The following is a 24917-nucleotide window of genomic DNA, read 5'->3' as shown; positions in this document are numbered from 1 at the left end:
ATATTGCTTGAGGAGCTATGAAAAACGGTGTCGTTTTCCACCAAAACAAGAGGAAACGGTCTCATTGTGGACACACGAATAAGCACACACACTTATTCAAAGCAGAACCCAACCCATCCTTATGGGCATGAGTACGGAAGGGAGTTTCACATGCGACGACATCTTCCTGCATCTCTCTGTGTGCTGTAACCATGGACACTAATGTGTGTAACTTGCAGTTTTCCACTATTACGTAACACTAAGTCAGGATGACTTGAAAGAATACGTCAATAATGAGTAAAGAAAAAAAATACTACAATGTGTGTAACTGCCACACTGATCTGAGAAAGTGAAAACATGATAGTGATCTCTATCGATTCAAGCATGTCTGAAGCCTCAACAGTATAAGCAGTAAAATATAAAATGAGAAACTGGATTGTAACCGGGACCAGTATAAATTGCTACAACCTGTTCAGGAGGGCTGGGACAAGTGAACAAGAGAAGGAGGGCAAACAATAGCTGAATATGACACCCAACGCAACTGAAGGTGTTTGTCCAGTAGACCAGACACCACCTTTATGATAATATCATAATAATAAAGTGGCAATAGAATAAAAAATATTAATTTTAAATTGTGCATAAGGTGTATGTACATTTACAAATCCCTGATATGGCCTATATTTAAATGTCTGTAATTCCTCTAGAATAATAATAATAATAAAAAAAAACCTTTAGTAGAAGTTTGTATTTGTTTTTTTACCGCACTGAAAACCTTTTTATTTGAATTTTAAGCATTTATGATGACAAGCAGGTTACATATATTAGTAGCCAATAAGATTTCGTTAATGTTCACATCCATGAGACTATAGAAAGAAGTTGAAAATGATCACACCAAGCATCAGCATTCTGCATGTCTATAAGGATGCTGGAAGCAGACTGTATCCTATACAGGCTATCTCTTTTATCTCTGTAGGCGATAGGCGACATTTTCACTTACCATTTTTATTCGTTATCGCAGCGCAGCAGTACTTCTGTTATAATCCGTTTTATAACTGTTTATTAAGTTAAAATAAACCTCTTGAAATTCTCGGTGTGATGTCTCAGTCTCTTTTGGCCTCTCGTGCTGTTTAATGTCTCCTCAGGACCAGTGTCGCCGCTCCATAATAGTATACACCGCACCGGTAAACTCGAGCGCACTGACTGACTGTACTGCAGTGAGCGTCTGCTCTACAATACAAAGTTCAACTTTGTGGCTGCTGCTACTTGCTTGACGGAATCAAAGAGACAAACAACCCATAAATGGAGAATTTCGTACGTTGCTTTTGGCCAATGGGAGCGCCGCGCGTCATTCCGAAGGGAATCCCACCAGATGATTCAGGCGTATTAAAGCGTGTCCTATATGCGCAGTGTGGCTGCGTAAAATAAATGACTATCACTGCAATAAACTATTCCATTAGGTATAGAAATTTGCAATATTATTGAAGCAAATTTTATTATTGTATGTATGTACGTATGAAATCATGTATTATAGTAATCTCTATTTATGTATTTATAGATTAAAACCTTTTATTTTACAAGTGATATTGATGTCTATTCCATAAAAAAAGCTTACAACAGGATGTTTTTTCCCCTATCCAGTTCAAACCCAGGTTTTCATGCAAGGTCATTTAAAAAAAAAAAATCAAAATGTATATTTATATAAAGTATATTCTATTATATTACATACTTTGAAATATTGATAATCAAATTATCAAAATAAAAACTCTTTCCCCAGCCATAACCATGAAAGCTTATATTCATCTTTTAGTAGATAATTTTTAAAAGGGGAATCTTTATTAAAAAAAAAAAAAAAAACTTTGACAATATGTTGAGAGAAACTTGTGACAGATCATGTTCATGAATGCAGGAGTCAAACCTAGGCTAATAATCCAAGACAACTTAACAAAATACTTCACCCTAAACTTATTTTAGTTTTTTAGTTTAAACTTATTAAACTTATTTTTAATTAGATCATTAAAAAAGATGTATATTTAAAATAAACGCTAATGTATTATGATTTTAGAATGATAGAAGGATTTCTATAAGATCATGTGACACTGAAGCCTGGAGTAATGGCTGTTGAAAATTGTAAAAAATAAAAAAAATTAAAATATATATATATATATATATATATATATATATATAAAATAGAAAACAAAAAAAATTGTAATAGCCTAATATTGTACAATATTACCGTTCTCATTATTTATTATCATATGCAGCTTTGGTGAGCGTGAAACTTTTAAAACATTTTTTTTAAATCATACCGACCACTACAAGCAAATTTTTTTGGATTATTACATTTCATATTTGCATTTGGTATACGGGTATTCTGAGTAAAGCAGTGATCTATTTTCATCATGTGAATGCAGGGAAAACGGATGGAGTGTGAAGTCAAACTCCCCTCTAGATGTAATTTGAGCGTAATGGTGTCCAATCCTGCACCTGGAGGGCCACTGTCCTGCAAAGTTTAGCTCCAACCCCAATTAACCTTAACACACCTGAACCAGCTAATCAAGGCCTTAGAGCTAAACTCTGCAGGACAGTGGCCCTCCAGGAGTTTGAACACCTAACCCAACCCATAACTCTATCCCTCCACCCATAAGACCCACAGAGCTGGAGCTGGACTAGGTCAAGCTCAACATGACGTTCAGAAGGGGGAGCTAAAAGTCAACCTCTGTGGCCTTATAGAGACTGAACCCTTGTAGGATTCAGATAATTCCAGCAGATGGCGCTAAGAGTACAATAATACGCTCAAGGCAAACTATGCACAATATGAAAACTATACATGCATGTTGTTTTCGACATTGCAACGCAATTGCGAATCATTTAAATAGTGGGATTTTGAAATAATTTTAAATGTGTAATTGTGTGTAAATTTCTAGTAGGCTAAATTCCACCTCAAAGTTTACATATTCACTCAAATAAATGTGTTCATGTAATAAATTTTATCTAATGTTATGGACAATTTAAACATTTTAAAATAAAACGCTTCAATGGTCCAGAGTGCTCGCCATAGCTCACTCCTCCTGTTTTTTGTGGTCCAGAGCTCAAGCACGCTGCACCTCCCCATTTCGCCTTTAATAAACATGGCTGAACTGAAAACGGACGGTGAATTATAGAACTGAGTCCGCCTGCACTCTGCACACCACTACAGGACTCACACTCACTCAAACTGTTGAATCAAGAAGACTGAGCATGACGTGAATGTTTAAAGTGGGAAACTAAAGCAGCAAAAGTTTGAGTTTGACAGCCGCTAACGAAGAGACTTCAGCGGCACAGACCAGATCCAGCTGAGATATTACTGCATGCACAACAGAGACGAAAAACTGCTTTTGCATTTATGGAAACTATGCATGTAAACGCATCAGCTGCTGAAGAAACCCTGGATTTAAAGGAATGAAGTAACCCAAAACAGTTTGGCTTATATTTTAAGAGTTTTAAAACGCTCTTATATGGATTTACAGGTCACATTTATGTGAAATCGTCCGGTTTAAATTATGTTCTCCGGTAAACAAACGAAGGCTACTTTTAAGTCGTATCTTCCTCCACTTCAGGTGAGTGAGACAGACACTAGCATGCTAACGACTAGCAGCTAAAGACAGTGTCATTAGTCTTATTTATTAAACTATTATGAAAACTGTGTCACTACATATGTTTGACACCTGGACGACTGGCAACCTCATTCTGTAGTATTCTCTTGGTTTAAAAGTGGTAACTCCGTAACCCAGGTGTCAGCTGTTCGTAGAGGTTACTTTGTTATTCAGTTAAGTATTCAAAAGGACCACGGCACTACCATGTTTTCAGACTTATAGGATAATGGGTAATGAATAACAATGTGGATTTACTTTTAAATTGCATCATATAAATTTAGCATGTGCATCAGCCAGTGTTAAGGAAAACAAAAAAGTAACGTGTTTGAAATGTTCGTCTAACTAATGGAATTATTGAATAATAACCCCATAATTTACAATGAAATATAGAATTATGGTAACTCTTTTTTACAGTGACTTGTTACATGTAGATACTGTAGTAATAATTATAAATTATGCATAATTGCATGCAATTAACCCTTAATCAAACCCCAATCCTTACTCTAACTTGGGAGACATCTTGTATCTTTTTTTCAGATTATTTTAAGGTGACGTAGTTACATTGTACCCATCTTATGTAAGTGTACTTACTAGAGTTACGGTTAGGGTTTATGCATGATTATGCATAATTTACTGTTATTACTATAGTAAATAAATGTATTAACGTGTAACTACGTCACCCAATAAAGTGTTACCAAAAAGGTTTTAAAGTACTCAACAATTATAAAAACTTTAATGTGTCCTCAAATTCCCCATTAACAAATTGACACAAAACATTTGCTATTCAACATAATGCAATGTCACTATTCACTATTTTCCAGAGACACGTAATTAGATCAATATTAACCAATTTGACTGACTAAATATGACAAATGTTGACGTTCAGATGAAATGACTCATTAAATTTGTTGAGATTTGTTGAGGGTAAAGATCTAGTCAGGACTTTCTCTCAAATATTTGAAAGTGATCATGTGATTTTAAGTGTTCTTAATGTTTCACAGACTGATTCAAAGAAAAGTCCTCAACTGCCCATCAAGAAACTAGAAGCAAAACTTCTACCAGGTGAGTAATTTATTACTAGTATTACTATTACTATATTACTATTTCCTTAGAACCATCACCACTCAGAACCATCACAGGGTTGGAGAAGTGTGGGTTAGTATTTGAAGGTTTGGTTTTGTAATTGAATGGAGGTTCAACCCCCTGTGGTCTATTATAAAAAGCTGGTTTCAGTGGCTAGGCTACCCAGTTAAGTTTGAGCAAACTCTGGTTTTTCGAGTTAAAGAAGGTGGTCTGTGTTCTTCACCATGTTATCTTGCACTACACGGCTAACCTGCTCTGGAGCAGGTTTTATTCTGGATAAGACATTCCAAATCAAAACTGGAGCCTATACCATGAACCCAATTTTGGTGGATAGAGGTGTGTTTGTGCCATCCCTGGGTTTCATGCACTATGAAAGTGACTTTTAGCCTGGTTCATCAACAAAATCAACAATTGATTGAACTCCACCTGATAGTCTTTAGCAGAAAGAAAACAAACACAACAAAGCAGAGGACAAGTAAAACACTCCCACGTATATCACGTCTTAGAATATAAGACCATAGTAATTTATGCTCTACGGCTAACCTGCTCCGGGAAAAGTTATATTCTAGGTAAGAGATCTCAAGCCAAAATGGGAGCTGTGAGCAAAGTGACACTTTTCCGACACAAAGTCACTCTCACAGTTTATTTTGCATAGTAAAATAATAATAAAGACAAAATGATAGTGATTATTATTTATTATGATTATTTTATATGATGGATATTTTTAAATATAACTTTTAATATAATCATTACACACGAGCCATTTTAGTTTAATGATTATAATTAAGTATTTAGTTCAAATAAATATATACATAAATAAGTAATATAATACCCTTTAGAATCAATAGGTAAAGCTTTAAAAATGACTACATGCGAGCTTATATTTTTTTTGGACATTGAGTCTGTAATAATAAAGTTATATATATATTACATGTTTGAGTCTCTCTATACCTACGTACAGTGCTGGTCAGAATTATTTGCCCCCTTGGTAAATATGATCAAAAATGGCTGTAAAATATAAATCTGCATTGTTTATTCTTTTTATGTTTTTCTCCAAAACACATTGGGAAGAATAATTTGCTGACTTTTATTAAATTCTTTTTGCAACCTCCTTTTTCCAAGATAACTGCTCTGAGTCTTCTCTTATAATGCTTGATGAGTTTGGAGAACACCTGACAAGAGATCAGAGACCATTCCTCTATACAGAATCTCTCCAGATCCTTCAGATTTCCAGATCTATGTTGGTGCTTTTTCTCTTCAGTTCAACCCACTCATTTTCTATAGGGTTCAGGTCTGGGGACTGGGACAGCCACTGTAGATGCTTGGTTTTGTGCTCAGTGACCCATTTTTGTTTTGATTTTGATATTTGTTTTTGGATAACTGTCCTGTTGGAAGATCCAAACATGGCCTATTATAAGATTTCTAGTTTTTTTTTTTTTATCGGTTGGTATTTGATCCAAATACCATGAATCCTTGATGCCATGTATCTAAACAAGATGTCCAGGACCTCTGGCTGAAAATTAGGCCCACAGCATTAAATATTCAGCAGAGTATTTCATTTTACACATGTATGTATATACAGTATAAAAAAATAATAAAATCCAAATAATAAATAATACAGGCAAATTCCTCTCTAAAATGCTTTCACCTTAAAGTAATAGATATCCTTAATGCATTACATGTAAACAAACAATTTGGTGGTTCTGATCTTTTGCATTTTTCCCTGTTTAAACAGCTGCATTTTTTGTTCATTCTGAACTAACAGATGCCTGCCTCTTCGTTGCCATAGAAATCAGTTGTCTTTGCCCTTTTTTTCTATTTTTACCATTTCATCACCAATCAGCTTCTGCTGTTGTGTGGTGAACATGTTCTGTGCTTCTGGCAGGAGAAAAGTGTGTATGACAGCAAGAGAAATGAAATAGAAATGATGTCTCAGTCGTCTTTAGAGATCAGTTGAACATGATATTCACAGAGGTCCTTCCTGTATACGGAACAGTATCTTATCCAACCCGTTTCCTGCACTTGTGCCTCTGAATTTTTAATGCGTGGCCTCTCATAAAGAGCCTGTGATCTGCCTTGGTTTGTTGTGTTTGGATTTTGATGCCAGCTGAAGAGTTCACGGAGGGTCTACTTCCTTCTAGAAGGCATTATTAATGCCACACTTCCTGATTTGTCAACTGTAAATAGAGCTGGTATGTGCGGCTAAGCTCATATTATTGACATGACATTCATTTTGTGGAACATTAAAAGCGAAATCTTGAAGTAATGTACTGGTCGCTGATCTAAAGACTGGAGCTCCTTCATAAGTCACAAAATCACCATAAATGTCTCATAAGTTGCCATTATAACTTATTCTCTAAATGCCATGCCTTCTAAATCCCTATGGTAGGTTTTGAGATCAAACTTACCTCATTGTTTACTGATAATTTTTCCTTTAAAGAGGTGGTATAATGCCCTTTTCACAAGATGTAAAATAAGTCTCTGATGTCCTTGAGTGTCTATGTGAAGTTTTAGCTCAAAATACCCCACAGATATTTTTATATAGCGTGTTAAAAATGTAACTTTTTAAGGGTGAGCAAAAATGCTCAGTTTTTGTGTCTGTCCCTTTAAATGCAAATGAGCTGCTGCTCACAGCACAAGGGGCGGAGCTACAACAGCTTGTGTCCTGAAAATTTCTTTGAAAAAAACTTTTATGTTCAAACCGGAGTCAGACAAAGATGGAGAGACTCAAGAAGTGACAACAGTAGACAGCATTTCTGAATGGTTACTTGATGAATTTATGTAGCTTATGTGTAGTTATCTTCTAGCCATTGAATAATCTATATATCGCGTTCCCGGGTGCAGGGTTTATGTTAATTTTAGGGTTTGTGATGTCACTAGGCCGGGATTGCCGTGTTGTCCCACCGTTTGTTGTAGTCCTTAAGTTATTTCTTTAAAAAAAATATCTCCCTTTGCAAAAATAAGAAGTTTATGAAGCAGCCTTGCTATTGTGTACTCTGCCTACTTTAACACATTCAAGACTAGTTTAGTGCTTGCTAAATCAACTGATCAGTATCACGATCATTATCTTTAGGAGACTGTTCTATCCCATCCTGGTTTTAGAAATGGGATCTGTTATCAAACCTGTTCCCGTATGTATTATAATTACCATTGCCAAGCACACTTGCATAGGGTGTGTACCCCTTCTAACTTTAATCCTAATGTCCGGGTTCTTCTGAATAAAGGCTTCATGTTCTGACACGTAGTTTTAACCTCCCAGTCTAATAAATGTAAAGCTTTGCTTTTTGTTTGGTGTTACCCTTCTAACCAATGGCAGATACAATATCTCCAAGCCATGATGGGGTTTGCTCACCCCAAAATAAAAATTGCGTCATTAATTATTCCCCCTCACGTCATTCCAAACCCATAAGACATTCGTTCAACTTCGGAACACAAATGAAGTAGCCTGGCATCATGCCAGACCTACATCAAGATGTTAGGTCTGGGAACTTGACAGGGCTCAATACGAGGGGAGGGATAAACGGTTGTCTTTCAAATTCTCTCTGCACGCAATTGGATAGCGCTACAACCAATCAGAGCAACGAAGAAGGTGACGACTGAGTCCCATGCGTCTTCCCACCAGCGGAGCAAGTTGATATATTAAACTTTTACCGTATCCAGTCTGACTCAAATGCCGTTTTTTGTTCTGGTTTCAAAGAAAAGCTTAAGTTCAAATCATCCAGAGTCGCGGTCAAATCCGAATCGAAAGACAGCTGTTGGCCAGTTTTCAAGTAGCAGTGAACCGTCGTAACTCTATCGTCATTATGTAAAGCCCGTCTGCCGACTCTGAGCAGAGTTTGGTTTTTCCAACAAAAACATCTATGGAGAGTTGCTAGACACACTGGGTGCGAATTAATTTTTCAACACCCTGCCGCTTGGGTGCGTCTAGATTTCTTGGCTACAAATGAAGATCTTTTTGATTAAATCTATCTCTCCGTTGACAGCTACGCAACTACCACTTTGATGCTCCAAAAAGTTCATAAAGAGATAGTAAAACTAATCCATATGAATTCCAAATTTTCTGAGGAGACAATATTGCTTTATATGATAAACCGATTTAATTTAGGCTTTTATTCACATTTAAACATTCATCAACTCACACATTGGTTGTGGTAAACGGAAGCTCGAACGTGTTCGCTTGGTGTGCAAGAATTAGTGAGGTTCATTCTTGTGTTCATTCACATTTGAGCTTCTGCAAGAGGTTTGTTCTTGCACGTCAAGCAAGTGTGATTGAGCTTCTGTTTATGTTCACTGATCAATGTTTATGTTTGAATAAAAGCCTAAATGAAATCTGATCATCATATAAAACATTTATAATCATATAAAATATAAAACGCGTCTCTAATTTTGACTAAACCACTCAATTCATATAGATTAGTTTTTCGATCTCTTTATGAACTTTTTGAAACATCAAGGCGGGGTAGTTGCATAGCTGTCTATGGAGAGTACAGAAAGCTCTCAGATTTCATCAAAAAGATCTTCATTTGTGTTTCAAAGATGAACGAAAGTCTTAAGGGTTTGGAACGACATGAGGGTGAATAATAAATGACAGAATTCATTTTTGGGTGAACTAATCCTTTAACAACATGTGATGGCGGAGATCTAAATGCATCCAGACGGTTTCTCTGTTCCTAGAAGTGTTGGGAAATAAACAGAGAGGCTGTAGTGTTGTGGCATCTGGGGAAGTACTCTGCTTTTAAGCGTTCACTCCTTATAATTAAGCTGCACATCATGGACCTTCCCTGTTTCCAAAATAGACGTGCTATGCATTTTGTAGTTCCTCATCTGAAATTAAAACAAAACCTCCCTTGTCACTGTGTTTTGTGGACTGTGGTGATAGCAGGGTGGCACACGGTGTGGTCAAGTTTATTCAGAAGCTTGAATATTCTTGCTAGTGTACTGTGTACACCAGAATATAAACAGATAGGTGTCTTTACCAAGTTTTTTTTTTTTTTTAATTTTAACCATGACAAGTTGACCAAGTACACAACCATTCAAAAGTTAGGGTTTAGTGAAGTTGATTTTTTTATTCATTGTACATTTTATTCTGCAAGGACACATTGATCAAAAGTTACAAAAGATTTCTATTTCAAATAAAAATATAGCTGCGAGCAGCGATGGCGGGCCCAAGCCGGTGGCACCGCAACCCCGGTTCCTTTAGTTACCTAAATGCACCCGGGTGGCGGTGCCGAAGGCTTTGGCCCTTTTATGATTAAATGTTAAAACGGCTTGCCATACTCTGTCATTTCAACTAGTCACAATTATGTTACAGATATCTTAAATGATAATACAAACTATCCAAGATGTAATTACGAATAGACAGAAAGACGTTGATGATATCTACAATGTTAATTCCGGACAGGCAAACTTAGCTTTTAAATGTTAAAAGGGCTTGCCATACAGGGACGTAGGCTCAGAGAGAGGCTCACCATATTCAAACCAAAATATCTGACTTCCTCTTGGTCCGAGCTAATGACTATGTATTAGAAAGTTGTCCGGCTTGAGGAGTACAATGTATATACCGATTTTTGTAACTGTAGATAAAACTAACAACCCCACTTTTGTCAAAAGGTGGCGCTATTTAGTCCTTGCACTATGCCCGTTTCTGAAACTTTGCACATGTCTACTGGCTAATAAATGTGATGTATCTGTTGAGTTTCAAGCAATTTCAATTTCAATTTGACTGTTGAAAAGAAGTGCGCCGATTAGATACTCAGGATCGGTATCGGCTCTGACACTGCCATCTTTGACGAGGCTGATTCAAATTCTATATTGTGCATATACTATTCTATGTTAGGCACAAAGGCACAAAAACTTTCTAAAGTACCATAAAGTTTTTGTGTACTGTATTATTAGTGTTCTGAAGCTATGTGATATATAAATTAATATTTAAGTCATTAAATTCAAGAACACAAACTTTTCCCTCTCTGCGCCTGTCAGTCATTCTCCATTCAGCATTCAAACAGCACGTCACATTCGGTTACAGTCAATGATGAAACGATCTTCAAGATGATTGAATGTTAATCCTATTATACTGGATCTTTAAGATAAAGGTCTAAAGGTCTATATTTTCGAATGAAGAAACTTTTTCTTGCTGGACTTTATTGCTGTAACTTAATCGTATTACTTTCTACCGGGTGTCGGACGCTGTCGGTTAGATCACAACACTAGAGTCAGAGCACTATAATTGTTCTTCACGCACACAGTAACTGAAATTTAAAACCTTTAAAAGAAAAGGCTCAATAAACTATTGCATAGATAGATAATGTATAATACACTGTTCATAAATATGTATTTCCTTTGTGCTTTGAACTTTTCAATACGGACTCACTGCGCTGTAACTTCATGTGGCTTCAAGCACATCATTCTCCGCTCGGGATGCACATAAGTGCTTTGTGCTGCACCGTATTGGAGCCGTAATATCATAATGCAGTGACGTAATGACAGATTATTAATTGCCTTTCAATTATATGTTGCTGCGTCATTAAACATCTGTCCTATGCATTTCAAACATGTATAGCAGCCATGGCTATATGTTTTTATGATTTTTGTTATCTTGTTTTTCATGAATGTATTTTTCAAAAATAAGAGCAATGTGTATTATCTATTATTAATATGGTTTATAATAGCATTTTTGTCATAGATTATGACAAAGTAATCATATGATCCACCAGCGAGGAACCAGCAGAACAGAGTGAACATTCTTTCTGTTTAGTTCAATCCTACTTAATAGGAATTTATTTAAAATGCTCGCTCTACTCCACACCATTAATGTCTTGTGCGGACATCCGTATTTCGACTTTCGGTTGTAAGTAAGCGATTTAAAAGCTCCCAAGTCCCAGCGGAGTCACACGTTGATTAACCGGTGGGAATATACACAATAGGCCTACCTGATATTGAACACAAGAGGGCAGTATAGCACTACGTATGACTCAGATTATTATTTTTTTATGAATTTTACTACAATTCTGGCTGTTTTTGAACGTAAACATAATTCTTAAATGAAAAAAAGGAAAAATTGGGGAAGTTATAATATTTGTATAATTTAATTTAGAAACAAATGATGTATAATTACATTTTTAGAAGATATGAGGCTTTTAGTGTTTACTTTTTTGACATTACTTTAATATTTTGCCATAGTTGCACATGTCTACTGGCTAATAAATGTGATGTATCTGTTGAGTTTCAAGCAATTTCAAGCATGCTAAGAGTCCCAAAAGCATCAAAAAAGAATGTTAAAGTTTGATTCGTTGCCACGGCAACAGTATCAAAGATATCAAAAATTCTTTCACAGGTCTGCATCTGCCGTGTATTTACATTATACAGATGAAGTTTGAAGCAAATCGGTTAAAAATAAGAGAGTGGTTTCAAAGCATTTTGAAAGTGACACACTTCCTGCTGCCAGTTGGTGGCGCTATAACTTTGACTCACAATAGTCACATCCATGTGATCGGTCTCTTACAGCGAAAACACTGCTGAAGTTTCATCAAGATCAGTTAATGTATGCTGAAGTTATAACACACATCCTGTTTCATGTTTCTCGCCATAATTTCGTTTCCTCGCCACGGCCAAACCGTTCGAGATATAAAAAATCCATTGGCACCTTTTCATCCTTAATGTCTTGACTTCACGCTGATCGAGTTTTGTCGAATTTGGTTCAGTGCTCTAGGATCAATACTTGAAATTCCATTACATGTGTTTTAAACACAACCCTAAATAGCCGTCTTCCTGTTGGGCTGGGGTAAAAAGTAAGAGTGTGAAGTAGGCTATATATGAAACGATGAGATCTATATGTGTACCGAGTTTCATATTATTACATGCAAGTGTGTTTGAGTTATGGACCAAATTTTCAGACCAAGTTTATTGACCAAGTTAATCTGATTAATAAACTAATTATATAAAACTATTGTCAATGCACTACAATTAAACTAGTTATATGCCTTTACTTATAAAAAATAAAACTAAAAACTTATTTAAAAAATACCAGGCTTGAGAAATGTATTTTCTTTATGCAGGTCATACACACAGCAGTGAAATGGTTAAGCCCCCTCCCCCTGCACACACACACACACACACACACACACAGACAGCCAGCCAGCCAGCCAGCCAAAGACACAGAGACACAGAGACATGTAGGCTCAGAGTGGCCATATTCAAACAAAAATATCTGACTTTCTGTGGGTCCTAGCTAATAAGTGTCAATTAGAAAGTTGTCCGGCTCGAGGAGTACAATATACATACCAATTTTTGTAACTCTAGTTAAAACTAACCACCCCACTTTTGTCAAAAGGTGGCGCTACTGAGCCCTCACCACGCCCGTTTCTGCAACTTTGCACATGTCTACTGGCTAATAAATGTTATGTGTCTGTCGAGTTTCATGCAATTTGAATAGGGGTGCAACGGATCAAAAAACTCACGGATCGGATCGTTTCTCGGATCAGGGTCACGGATCGGATCATTTTTCGGATCAGCAAAAAAAAAAAAAAAAAAAAAAAAAAATTCCCCCAAAATAACTGTAATAGCCTACTGACAAATTCTTTAATAATAAATAGACTTAACATTATGATATTCTGTTTTATTTTAACTTCACAGGGTTCCAGACTGAAAGTTGAAGGCAGCATCACCTCAAATGAGAACTCACAGCAAGTTCTACAAAAAAAAAAAAAATAAATAAATAAAAAATTCTGGTAGCACTGGGGCTGACAATAAATCACTAAGCTTAATTTAGGGTGTAGATGAAATTAACTTAGTTATTATCATTTATAATGTCTTAATATCAATTAATAAAAGTAGTGAAAATATCATCGTACTTTTTTCATTTTAGGACAATCTTTAAAGGATAAACAAAAAAATGTGTTGGTAATCACATAAAAAATTCAAAAAAATAAAACATTTATTTATGATATTATTGAAGTGCTGGGAAAAGATGTGTAGTAGGCTACTTGTAAGCATTTGACTATTTCTTACACATTATCATAGGCTGATTTGTGGACTGAGAGCCTTCTATAAGTGTTTCTCCTGGTTTCCACGTCAGCTCTGTTTGATCTGATATGGTTTATAACAGAAACCTGCGCCGAATCGGAGTGTTTCTCACTGGATCTCGTGGTGTTGATATTAATTCTTAGGCGAATTCAATGGATTTCTTCACTGGATCTGCTAGTAACAGTGTTGCGTGAGCGAGATCGGCCCGCGACTGGCAAGTTCGGGGCTTTATTTTGTCAATGGATCGCTGCTGCTGCTCCGACCACGGTCCTAATCATAAATGAGTAGCGTATTTTCGTTCCACTTTCATTTTGTTTGCATTCGCTGCTAGGTAACGACTAACGAGTCGATAGATCGCTGATTGCTCAGACGCACATCAGGTTGTGATATTTGTCTCCGTCTCCCTCCCACAGATGTTTACGCGCGCTATTCTTGTCACGGATTCATTGACGCACCGCTTTACCATGCGTTTAACGTGTGGCAAATTTACTGGTCGCACATGTGCGACTGGATGTAAAATTCAGTCGCACACTCTCAAATTTTGGTCGCAGTCTGGTCTGGAGCCCTGAAATGACGCGGGGCGTTCAAGCTTCTCCGTTCCTCCGCTCGCTATGACGAAGCTGTGCGTTGACTGAACAACATGCGCACGTTTTTTTTTTTTTTTCATAATCAATCCGCGGATCACGTGTGTGCCGAACCGAAGACATTGATCCGAACGGATCACGGATCAGTGATGATCCGTTGCACCACTAAATTTGAAGCATGCTAAGGGTCTCAAAAGCATCCTAAAAGCATCCTAAAAGAAGGGTAAAGTTTGATGCGTTGCCACGGCAACAGTATCAAAGATATCAAGAATCCATTCACAGGTCTACATCTGCCGTATGTTTACATTATACAGATGAAGTTTGAAGCAAATCGGGTAAAAATAAAAGGGTGATTTCAAAGCATTTTGAAAGTGACACACTTCCTGCTGCCAGTTGGTGGCGCTATAACTTTTACTCACAATAGTCACATCCATGTGATCGTCCTCTTACAGCGAACACACTGCTGAAGTTTCATCAAGATCAGTTAATGTATGCTGAAGTTATAACACACTTCCTGTTTCACGTTTCTCGCCATGATTTCGTTTCCTCGCCACGGACAAACCGTTCGAGATATCAAAAATCCCCTCGCAAACTTTCATCCTCAATGTCTTGACTTCACGCTGACCGAGTTTCGTCGAATGTGGATCAAAGCTCTAGGAGGAGTATTTCAAATACCATTGCGAGCGTTTTACAAACAAACCTCAATAGCCGACTTCCTGTTGGGCTGGGGTAAAAAGTAAGAGCGCGAGGTATAGATGAAACGATGAGATCAACATGTGTACCGAGTTTCATATTATTACATGCAAGCGTGTTTGAGTTATGGACCGAGTGTTCGGACCCCGTTCCAGGGGGCGCTGACGAGCCCCCCTGCCACGCCCAGGTACCAGCTTCAGCCCGGCTCTGATGGCCGCGGGTTCTGACCCGTGTGCAAAGTTTCAAGAGTTTTCGAGCACGTTAAGGGCCCCAAAAGTGCCCAAAAGGTAGTAAAATAATAAATATAGCTGCGAGCAGCGATTGCGGGCCCAAGCCGGTGGCACCGCAACCCTGATGCCTTTAGTTACCTAAAGGCACCGGGATGGTGGTACCGCCGGCTTTGGCCCTTTATCGCTGCTCACAGCTATATTTATATTTAATATAAAGCCGGTGGCACCGCCACCTTGGTGCCTTTAGGGTTATTCTGTATGACGTGCAAAAACGTAACCCCCACTTTGACTGTCGAAAAGAAGTGTATTGTAGAGCTTGCATCAATGCGGACTCGATGCGCTGTGCGCTGTAACTCCATGTGGCTTTAAGCGCATCATTCTCCACTCGGGATGCGCATAAGCGTTTTGTGCCACACTGTACTGAGCCTTTCATATCATAATGCAATGACAGATTATTAATTGCCTTTCTTGTTCTGTTCTATCTATTATGTGTTGATAAAAGATAGGACAGAGCACTAAAAACCTCAAACAAAGCACTAAAAACTTAAGCTGTTTGCTGTGTAGTCTGAGAATGAGCTGTTTGATTTGCACCCTCTTCCTCTTCACTGTCCTCCATAAAAACCAGCTATCCAGGTCCAGGTCCATGTTGTTCTAGAAAGTTTGTATGTTGCTGCCTCATTTAACATCTCTGCTATACATTTAAAACATGTTGTCTCAATTTTATAGCAGCCATGGCTCTATCTAAAATAATTTATCTTTTTGATTTTTGTTATCTTGTTTTTCATGAATGTATTTTACAACAATACAAAGAGCAATGTGTATTTACCACTAATATAGTTTGTAATGGCTTTTTTTGTCATAGATTATAATCATATATTTTTTTGGATTTGTTATTTATCTTTATAATGAAGTTGTCTGTATTAAGTAGATTGTGTTTAACACACACAAGAGTGGCACCAAACACAGCTCTAAAAAAACTTGACACAATCCATCATTCAGCCATCCGTTTTGCCACTAATGCACCCTATCACACTCATCACTGCGACCTGTATAAACTGGTGGGTTGGCCCTCCCTTCATACCCGGCGGCTCCATCATTGGTTTCTCTTCATATATACAATTCTGGGCAAGGCACCTCTCTATTTGTCATCCCTATTTCATGCCGCTTATAACACCTATCACACAAGATCAAGTAATTTGATTAAATTTAGTATCCCCCCTACTTCTACTACCTTTGGACATAATGCCTTCCGCTTTGCATCAGTACACGACTGGAACATACTACAAAATACCCTGAAACTTACATCTCTGATCCAGGGGCGTAGCCAGAATTTTATTTTTGGGGGGTCCCGTCTTTAAATGAGGGGGCAACATTATATTTATATATACTGTATATCAAGTTGATCTTTCCGTGCTTTTTTAAAAAAGTGTAATATTGTACTTTGAGTTTGAGCGCCTGCCATTGTCACGGCATATTAACTCACGCAAAGATGAAGATGACAGCGTACGTTACGCGCAACACGTTATATAAACAAATCAAGTTTGAAAATAAGCTGCATTTTACCGCGCAGCATTTTGATTGGTCAATCTATCAATCCTAATAAAACAACTTTTTTTTTTTTTTTTAAGCAATCAGAAATCTGAGGGGACCGGATATGTAAATGAGGGGGCCTAGGCCCACCCAGGCCCCCTCGTGGCTACGCCACTGCTCTGATCCCAATCTCCACCTTTAAGCAAAACCTCGAAAATTACATAGTTGACTCTTGTTCCTGCTGACAATCATGAACCATATTTACACACTTATTTAAGCACTCTATTCGTTTTCTTTTTCCTCTTTGTTGTCTTTTTTATTTTTATTTAGCTGCTTGTTCTAAGTGTTATGTGTTTGACTATGTACAGCTGTACATTATGTTCTTATTTTTTCCTGTAGCCTCTTGGCCAGGTCATGTTTGTAAATGAGAAGTGGTTCTCAAACATTTTACCTGGATAAATAAAGGTTAAAAAAAAGAGTGATTTATCAGTTCAACACATAGTTATAGAAATTCTACTTTATCTAAAAAAACCTGCACTTTATACACACACACACACACACACACACACACACATACATAAATACATGTAAATAAAAATACAAAAAGAAACATCAAATGTGTTTTTAGTCAGAGTATTATTTTATACAGAAACAAATATTTGTAATTCAGAAAAGAATGAAGTTAGTGTTTTAAAATCTTAAGGAAAACAAATATATTGAAATATAGCACAAGAATTTTAAATTCATTCAGCTTCAATTACAAATACAATCTTACTTTTATTTAAAGCAAACTATACATTTAAAAGATGGGGGTTATATGCCTATTTTGTCATTTAAAAAAAATACAAAATTGTTATGCAAAAAGACAAGGACTTAGAGACAAGGACTTATAGGAAAAATCGCAGCCAGCCACAGTGTGTGGTTCAAACATACATAAACACAGACAACAGCCCTCCCCTCCCCCAACACACACACGCACATGCACACACACACACACACACACAAACACAGACAACAGCCCTCCCCTCCCCACACAGACACACACACCCACACACACAGAGAGAGAGAGAGAGAGAGAGAGAGAGAGAGAGAGAGAGTGAATCGCAGGGGAAATAAATCCATTCAAACTACAATATCTGAATTTCTGTTGCTCAGAGCGAATGACTTTAAATTGGAAAGTTGATCGGCTTGACGAGAACAATATACGTGGAAAGTTTTGTAACTGTAGGTAAAATGAGCAAAGTTATAACACACTTTATGTGTCCTTTTTTAGTCATAAAATTCATTTCCTCGTCACGGCCAGACCGTTCGAGATATCAAAAATCCGTCCGGAATTGAGCATCCTCAATGTCTTGACTTCATGCACACCGAGTTTGGTTGTGATTGGTAAACACATGCGTTGTAATTTGATGTATTTCTCCTAGGAGAATTATTCAAACAACCCATAATTCCCAACTTCCTTCTTAAAACTTAGAGCACGAAAGTTGTTTGGCCTGATGTGATCTTTAATTGTACCGAGTTTCATATTAATTCATGCAAGTGTGTTTGATTTATGGACAAATTTTCGAATCCCAGTCCAGGGGGCGCTGTCGAGCCGCCCTGCCACGCCCGGTTACCAGCTTCAGCCCGGCCCTGATGGCCATGGGTTCTGACCCGTGTGCAAAGTTTCAAGAGTTTTAGAGGATGTTAAGGCCCCCAAAAATGCCAGAGAAGTTGCACACAGCAAATAAAGGGTTAAAATTAACCTGACAGGCGCCCCTCCTCTCACTCACACAGAGGGACACTGAGAGACTGGCAAAATTCTGAGATTTTCTCTACATTCAAACAAACATATCTGACTTTCTGTGGGTCCTAGCTAATGAGTGTCAATTAGAAAGTTGTCCGGCTCGAGGAGTACAATATACATACTGATGTTTGTAACTGTAGATAAAACTAACAACCCCACTTTTGTCAAAAGGTGGCGCTACTGAGCCCTCACCACACCCGTTTCTGAAACGTTGCACATGTCTACTGGCTAATAAATGTGATGTGTCTGTCGAGTTTCATGCAATTTGAAGCATGCTAAGAGTCTCAAAAGCATCCTAAAAGAATGGTAAAGTTTGATGCGTTGCCACGGCAACAGTTTCAAAGATATCAAGAATCCATTCACAGGTCTACATCTGCCGTATGTTTACATTATTCAGATGAAGTTTGAAGCAAATCGGGTAAAAATAAAAGGGTGATATTAAAGCATTTTGAAAATGACACACTTCCTGCTACCAGTTGGTGGCGCTATAACTTTGACTCGCAATAGTCACATCCATGTGATCGTCCTCTTACAGCGAACACACTGCTGAAGTTTCATCAAGATCGGTTGATGTGTGCTGAAGTTATGATACACTTCCTGTTTCACGTTTCTCGCCATAATTTTGTTTCCTCGCCACGGCCAAACCGTTCCAGATATCAAAAATCCCCTCGCAAACTTTCATCCTCAATGTCTTGACTTCACGCTGACCGAGTTTCGTCGAATTTGGATCAAAGCTCTAGGAGGAGTATTAAAAATTCCATTGCGAGTGTTTTACGAACAACCCTAAATAGCCGACTTCCTGTTGGGCTGGGGTAAAAAGTAAAAGCGCGAGGTATAGATGAAACGATGAGATCAACATGTGTACCGAGTTTCATATTATTACATGCAAGCGTGTTTGATTTATGGACCAAGTGTTCGGACCCCGTTCCAGGGGGCGCTGTCGAGCCCCCCTGCCACGCCCGGGTACCAGCTTCAGCCCGGCTCTGATGGCCGCGGGTTCTGACCCGTGTGCAAAGTTTCAAGAGTTTTCGAGCATGTTAAGGGCCCCAAAAGTGCCCGAATAGTCGTTAGAAAAATAAAAGAAAAAAAAAAAAATATAGCTGCGAGCAGCGATTGCGGGCCCAAGCCGGTGGCACCGCAACCCCGATGCCTTTAGTTACCCAAAGGCACCAGGATGGTGGTACCGCCGGCTTTGGCCCTTTATCGCTGCTCACAGCTATATTTATATTTAATATAAAGCCGGTGGCACCGCCACCTTGGTGCCTTTAGGGTTATTCTGTACGACGTGTAAAAACGTAACCCCCGCTTTGACTATCAAAAAGAAGTGTATTGTAGAGCTTGCATCAATGCGGACTCGATGCGCTGTGCGCTGTAACTCCATGTGGCTTTAAGCGCATCATTCTCCACTCGGGATGCGCATAAGCGTTTTGTGCCACACTGTACTGAGCCTTTCATATCATAATGCAGTGACGCAATGACAGATTATTAATTGCCTTTCTTGTTCTGTTCCATCTATTATATGTTGATAATAGATAGGACAGAGCACTAAAAACCTCAAACAAAGCACTAAAAACTTAAGCTGTTTGCTGTGTAGTCTGAGAATGAGCTGTTTGATTTGCACCCTCTTCCTCTTCACTGTCCTCCATAAAAACCAGCTATCCAGGTCCATGTTGTTCTAGAAAGTTTGTATGTTGCTGTCTCAATTAACATCTCTGCTATACATTTAAAACATGGCTATATCTAAAATAATTTATCTTTTTGATTTTTGTTATCTTGTTTTTCATGATTATATTTTACAACAATACAAAGAGCAATGTGTATTTTCCATTAATATAGTTTGTAATGGCTTTTTTTGTCATAGATTATAATCATATATTTTTTGGATTTGTTATTTATCTTTATAATGAAGTTGTCTGTATTAAGTAGATTGTGTTTAACACACACGAGAGTGATTCATTAGTTCAACACATAGTTATAGAAATTCTACTTTATCTAAAAAAAACCCTGCACTTTATACACACACACACACACACACACACACACACACACACACACACACACACACACACACACACACACATAAATACATGTAAATAAAAATACCAAAAAAAAACATCAAATGTGTTTTTAGTCAGAGTATTATTTTATACAGAAACAAATATTTGTAATTCAGATAAGAATGAAGTTAGTGTTTTAAAATCTTAAGGAAAACAAATATATTGAAATATAGCACATGAATTTTAAATTCATTCAACTTCAATTACAAATACAATCTTACTTTTATTTAAAGCAATCTATACATTTAAAAGATGGGGGTTATATGCCTATTTTGTCATTTAAAAATATTGTTATGCAAAATTGTTATGCAAAAAGACAAGGACTTAGAAACAAGGACTTGTAGGAAAAATCACAGCCAGCCACACACACACACATAAACACAGACAACAGCCCTCCCCTCCCCACACAGACACACACACCCACACACACAGAGAGAGAGAGAGAGAGAGAGAGAGAGAGAGAGAGAGAGAATCGCAGGGGAAATAAATCCATTCAAACTACAATATCTGACTTTCTGTTGCTCAGAGCGAATGACTTTAAATTGGAAAGTTGATCGGCTTGACGAGAACAATATACGTGGTAAGTTTTGTAACTGTAGGTAAATTGAGCAAAGTTATAACACACTTTATGTGTCCTTTTTTAGTCATAAAATTCATTTCCTCGCCACGGCCAGACCGTTCTAGATATCAAAAATCCGTCCAGAATTAAGCATCCTCAATGTCTTGACTTCATGCACACCGAGTTTGGTTGTGATTGGTAAACACATGCATTGTGATTAATTGTCCTAGGAGAAATACATCAATTCAAACAACCCATAATTCATAATTCATAAATAACTTCCATTTGAACTGTCATAAAACTTAGAGCACGAAAGTTGTTTGGCCTGATGTGATCTATAATTGTACCGAGTTTCATATTAATTCATGCAAGTGTGTTTGATTTATGGACAAATGTTCGAATCCCAGTCCAGGGGGCGCTGTCGAGCCGCCCTGCCACGCCCGGTTACCAGTTTCAGCCCGGCCCTGATGGCCATGGGTTCTGACCCGTGTGCAAAGTTTCAAGAGTTTTCGAGGCTGTTAAGGCCCCCGAAAATGCCAGAGAAGTCGCACACAGCAAATAAAGGGTTAAAATTAACCTGACAAGCCCCCCTCCTCTCACTCACACAGAGAGACACTGAGAGACTGGCAAAATTCTGAGATTTTCTCTACATTCAAACAAACATATCTGACTTTCTGTGGGTCCTAGCTAATGAGTGTCAATTAGAAAGTTGTCCGGCTCGAGGAGTACAATATACATACCGATTTTTGTAACTGTAGATAAAACTAACAACCCCACTTTTGTCAAAAGGTGGCGCTACTGAGCCCTCACCACGCCCGTTTCTGCAACTTTGCACATGTCTACTGGCTAATAAATGTGATGTGTCTGTCGAGTTTCATGCAATTTAAAGCATGCTAAGGGTCTCAAAAGCATCCTAAAAGCATCCTAAAAGAAGGGTAAAGTTTGATGCGTCGCCACGGCAACAGTTTCAAAGATATCAAGAATCCATTCACAGGTCTACATCTGCCGTATGTTTACATTATACATATGAAGTTTGAAGCAAATCGGGTAAAAATAAAAGGGTGATATCAAAGCATTTTGAAAGTGACACACTTCCTGCTGCCAGTTGGTGGCACTATAACTTTGACTCACAATAGTCACATCCATGTGATCGTCCTCTTACAGCGAACATACTGCTGAAGTTTCATCAAGATCAGTTAATGTATGCTGAAGTTATAACAAACTTCCTGTTTCACGTTTCTCGCCATGATTTCGTTTCCTCGCCACGGCCAAACCGTTCGAGATATCAAAAATCCCCACACAAGCTTTCATCCTCAATGTCTTGACTTCACGCTGACCGAGTATCGTCGAATTTGGATCAAAGCTCTAGGAGGAGTATTTCAAATACCATTGCGAGCGTTTTACAAAAAAACCTCAATAGCCGACTTCCTGTTGGGCTGGGGTAAAAAGTAAAAGCGCGAGGTATAGATGAAACGATGAGATCAACATGCGTACCGAGTTTCATATTATTACATGCAAGCGTGTTTGAGTTATGGACCAAGTGTTCGGACCCCATTCCAGGGGGCGCTGACGAGCCCCCCTGCCACGCCCAGGTACCATCTTCAGCCCGGCTCTGATGGCCGCGGGTTCTGACCCGTGTGCAAAGTTTCAAGAGTTTTCGAGCATGTTAAGGGCCCCAAAAGTGCCCGAATAGTCGTAAGAAAAATAATAATAATAATAATAATAATAGAAAAGAATAATCCTAAGGAAAACAATAGGGCCTTCGCCCTTTCAGGGCTTGGGCCCTAATAATAAATATAGCTGCGAGCAGCGATGGCGGGCCCAAGCCGGTGGCACCGCAACCCCGGTTCCTTTAGTTACCTAAAGGCACCCGGGTGGCGGTGCCGAAGGCTTTGGCCCTTTTATGATTAAATGTTAAAACGGCTTGCCATAATCATCTCATTATAGTCATTTTGACTAGTCACAATTATGTTACAGATATCTTAAATGATAATACAAACAATCCAAAATGTAATTACGAATAGACAGAAAGATGTTGTTGATATCTACAATGTTAATTCCGGATAGGCAAACTTAGCTTTTAAATGTTGAACGGGCTTGCCATACAGGGACGTAGGCTCAGAGAGAGGCTCACCATATTCAAACAAAAAAATCTCTCTTCCTCTTGGTCCGAGCTAATGACTATGTATTAGAAAGTTGTCCGGCTTGAGGAGTACAATGTATATACCGATTTTTGTAACTGTAGATAAAACTAACAACCCCACTTTTGTCAAAAGGTGGCGCTATTTAGTCCTTGCACCATGCCCGTTTCTGAAACTTTGCACATGTCTACTGGCTAATAAATGTGATGTATCTGTTGAGTTTCAAGCAATTTCAATTTCAATTTGACTGTTGAAAAGAAGTGCGCCGATTAGATACTCAGGATCGGTATCGGCTCTGACACTGCCATCTTTGACGAGGCTGATTCAAATTCTATATTGGGCATGTACTATTCTATGTAAGGCACAAAGGCACAAAAACTTTCTAAAGTACCATACAATTTTTGTGTACTGTATTATAAGTGTTCTGAAGCTATTATGTGATATAGATATTAATATTTAAGTCATTAAATTCAAGAACACGTAAACTTTTCCCTCTCTGCGCCTGTCAGTCATTCTCCATTCAGCATTCAAACAGCACGTCGCATTCGGTTACAGTCAATGATGAAACGATCTTCAAGATGATTCAATGTTAATCCTATTATACTGGGTCTTTAAGATAAAGGTCTAAAGGTCTATATTTTCGAATGAAGAAACTTTTTCTTGCTGGACTTTATTGCTGTAACTTAATCGTGTTACTTTCTACTGGGTGTCGGACGCTGTCGGTTAGATCACAACACTAGAGTCAGAGCACTATAATTGTTCTTCACGCACACAGTAACTGAAATTTAAAACCTTTAAAAGAAAAGGCTCAATAAACTATTGCATAGATAGATAATGTATAATACACTGTTCATAAATATGTTTTTCCTTTGTGCTTTGAACTTTTCAATGCGGACTCAACACGCTGTAACTTCATGTGGCTTCAAGCACATCATTCTCCGCTCGGGATGCACATAAGTGCTTTGTGCTGCACCGTATTAGAGCCGTAATATCATAATGCAGTGACATAATGACAGATTATTAATTGCCTTTCAATTATATGTTGCTGCGTCATTAAACATCTGTCCTATGCATTTCAAACATTTATAGCAGCCATGGCTATATCTTTTTATGATTTTTGTTATCTTGTTTTTCATGAATGTATTTTTTAAAAATAAGAGCAATGTGTATTATCTATTATTAATATAGTTTATAATAGCATTTTTGTCATAGATTATGACAAAGTAATCATATGATCCACCAGCGAGGAACCAGCAGAACAGAGTGAACATTCTTTCTGTTTAGTTCAATCCTACTTAATAGGAATTTATTTAAAATGCTCGCTCTACTCCACACCATTAATGTCTTGTGCGGACATCCGTATTTTGACTTTCGGTTTTAAGTAAGCGATTTAAAAGCTCCCAAGTCCCAGCGGAGTCACACGTTGATTAACCGGTGGGAATATACACAATAGGCCTACCTGATATTGAACACAAGAGGGCAGTATAGCACTACGTATGACTCAGATTATTATTTTTTTCTGAATTTTACAACAATTCTGGCTGTTTTTGAACGTAAACATAATTCTTAAATGAAAAAAGGGAAAAACTGCTTTAATTATAATATTTGTATAATTTAATTTA

The 24917-nt window shown here is 37.8% G+C and overlaps 2 protein-coding genes across 4 annotated transcripts in view; one reads left to right on the top strand and one right to left on the bottom strand.

Annotated features, from left to right (window-relative positions):
• Positions 1-1243, bottom strand: part of myo1ea (myosin IEa) — a 58831-nt gene extending 57588 nt beyond the window's left edge. For all 3 annotated transcript variants that reach the window (XM_039689121.2, XM_039689122.2, XM_039689123.2), the window contains exon 1: positions 977-1243. In XM_039689121.2, the coding sequence (XP_039545055.1) occupies positions 977-979 (3 nt within the window). In that variant the 5' untranslated portion in view covers positions 980-1243. The remainder of the gene's footprint in view (positions 1-976) is intronic.
• Positions 1244-3084: 1841 nt separating this feature from the next.
• The window catches only part of mtmr10 (myotubularin related protein 10), a 50069-nt gene continuing 28236 nt past the window's right edge, over positions 3085-24917 (top strand). Inside the window, exons 1-2 of the mRNA XM_089129563.1 lie at positions 3085-3575; positions 4613-4673. Of these exons, the coding sequence (XP_088985689.1) occupies positions 3519-3575; positions 4613-4673 (118 nt within the window). The 5' untranslated portion in view covers positions 3085-3518. The remainder of the gene's footprint in view (positions 3576-4612; positions 4674-24917) is intronic.

This window comes from Pimephales promelas, chromosome 1 (assembly GCF_988280905.1).
Source record: "Pimephales promelas chromosome 1, fPimPro1.hap1.1, whole genome shotgun sequence".
In the NCBI taxonomy this organism is placed as follows: domain Eukaryota; kingdom Metazoa; phylum Chordata; class Actinopteri; order Cypriniformes; family Leuciscidae; genus Pimephales; species Pimephales promelas.
Note: the sequence above shows the minus strand (reverse complement) of the source record. Positions and strands in the feature narration are given on the sequence as shown.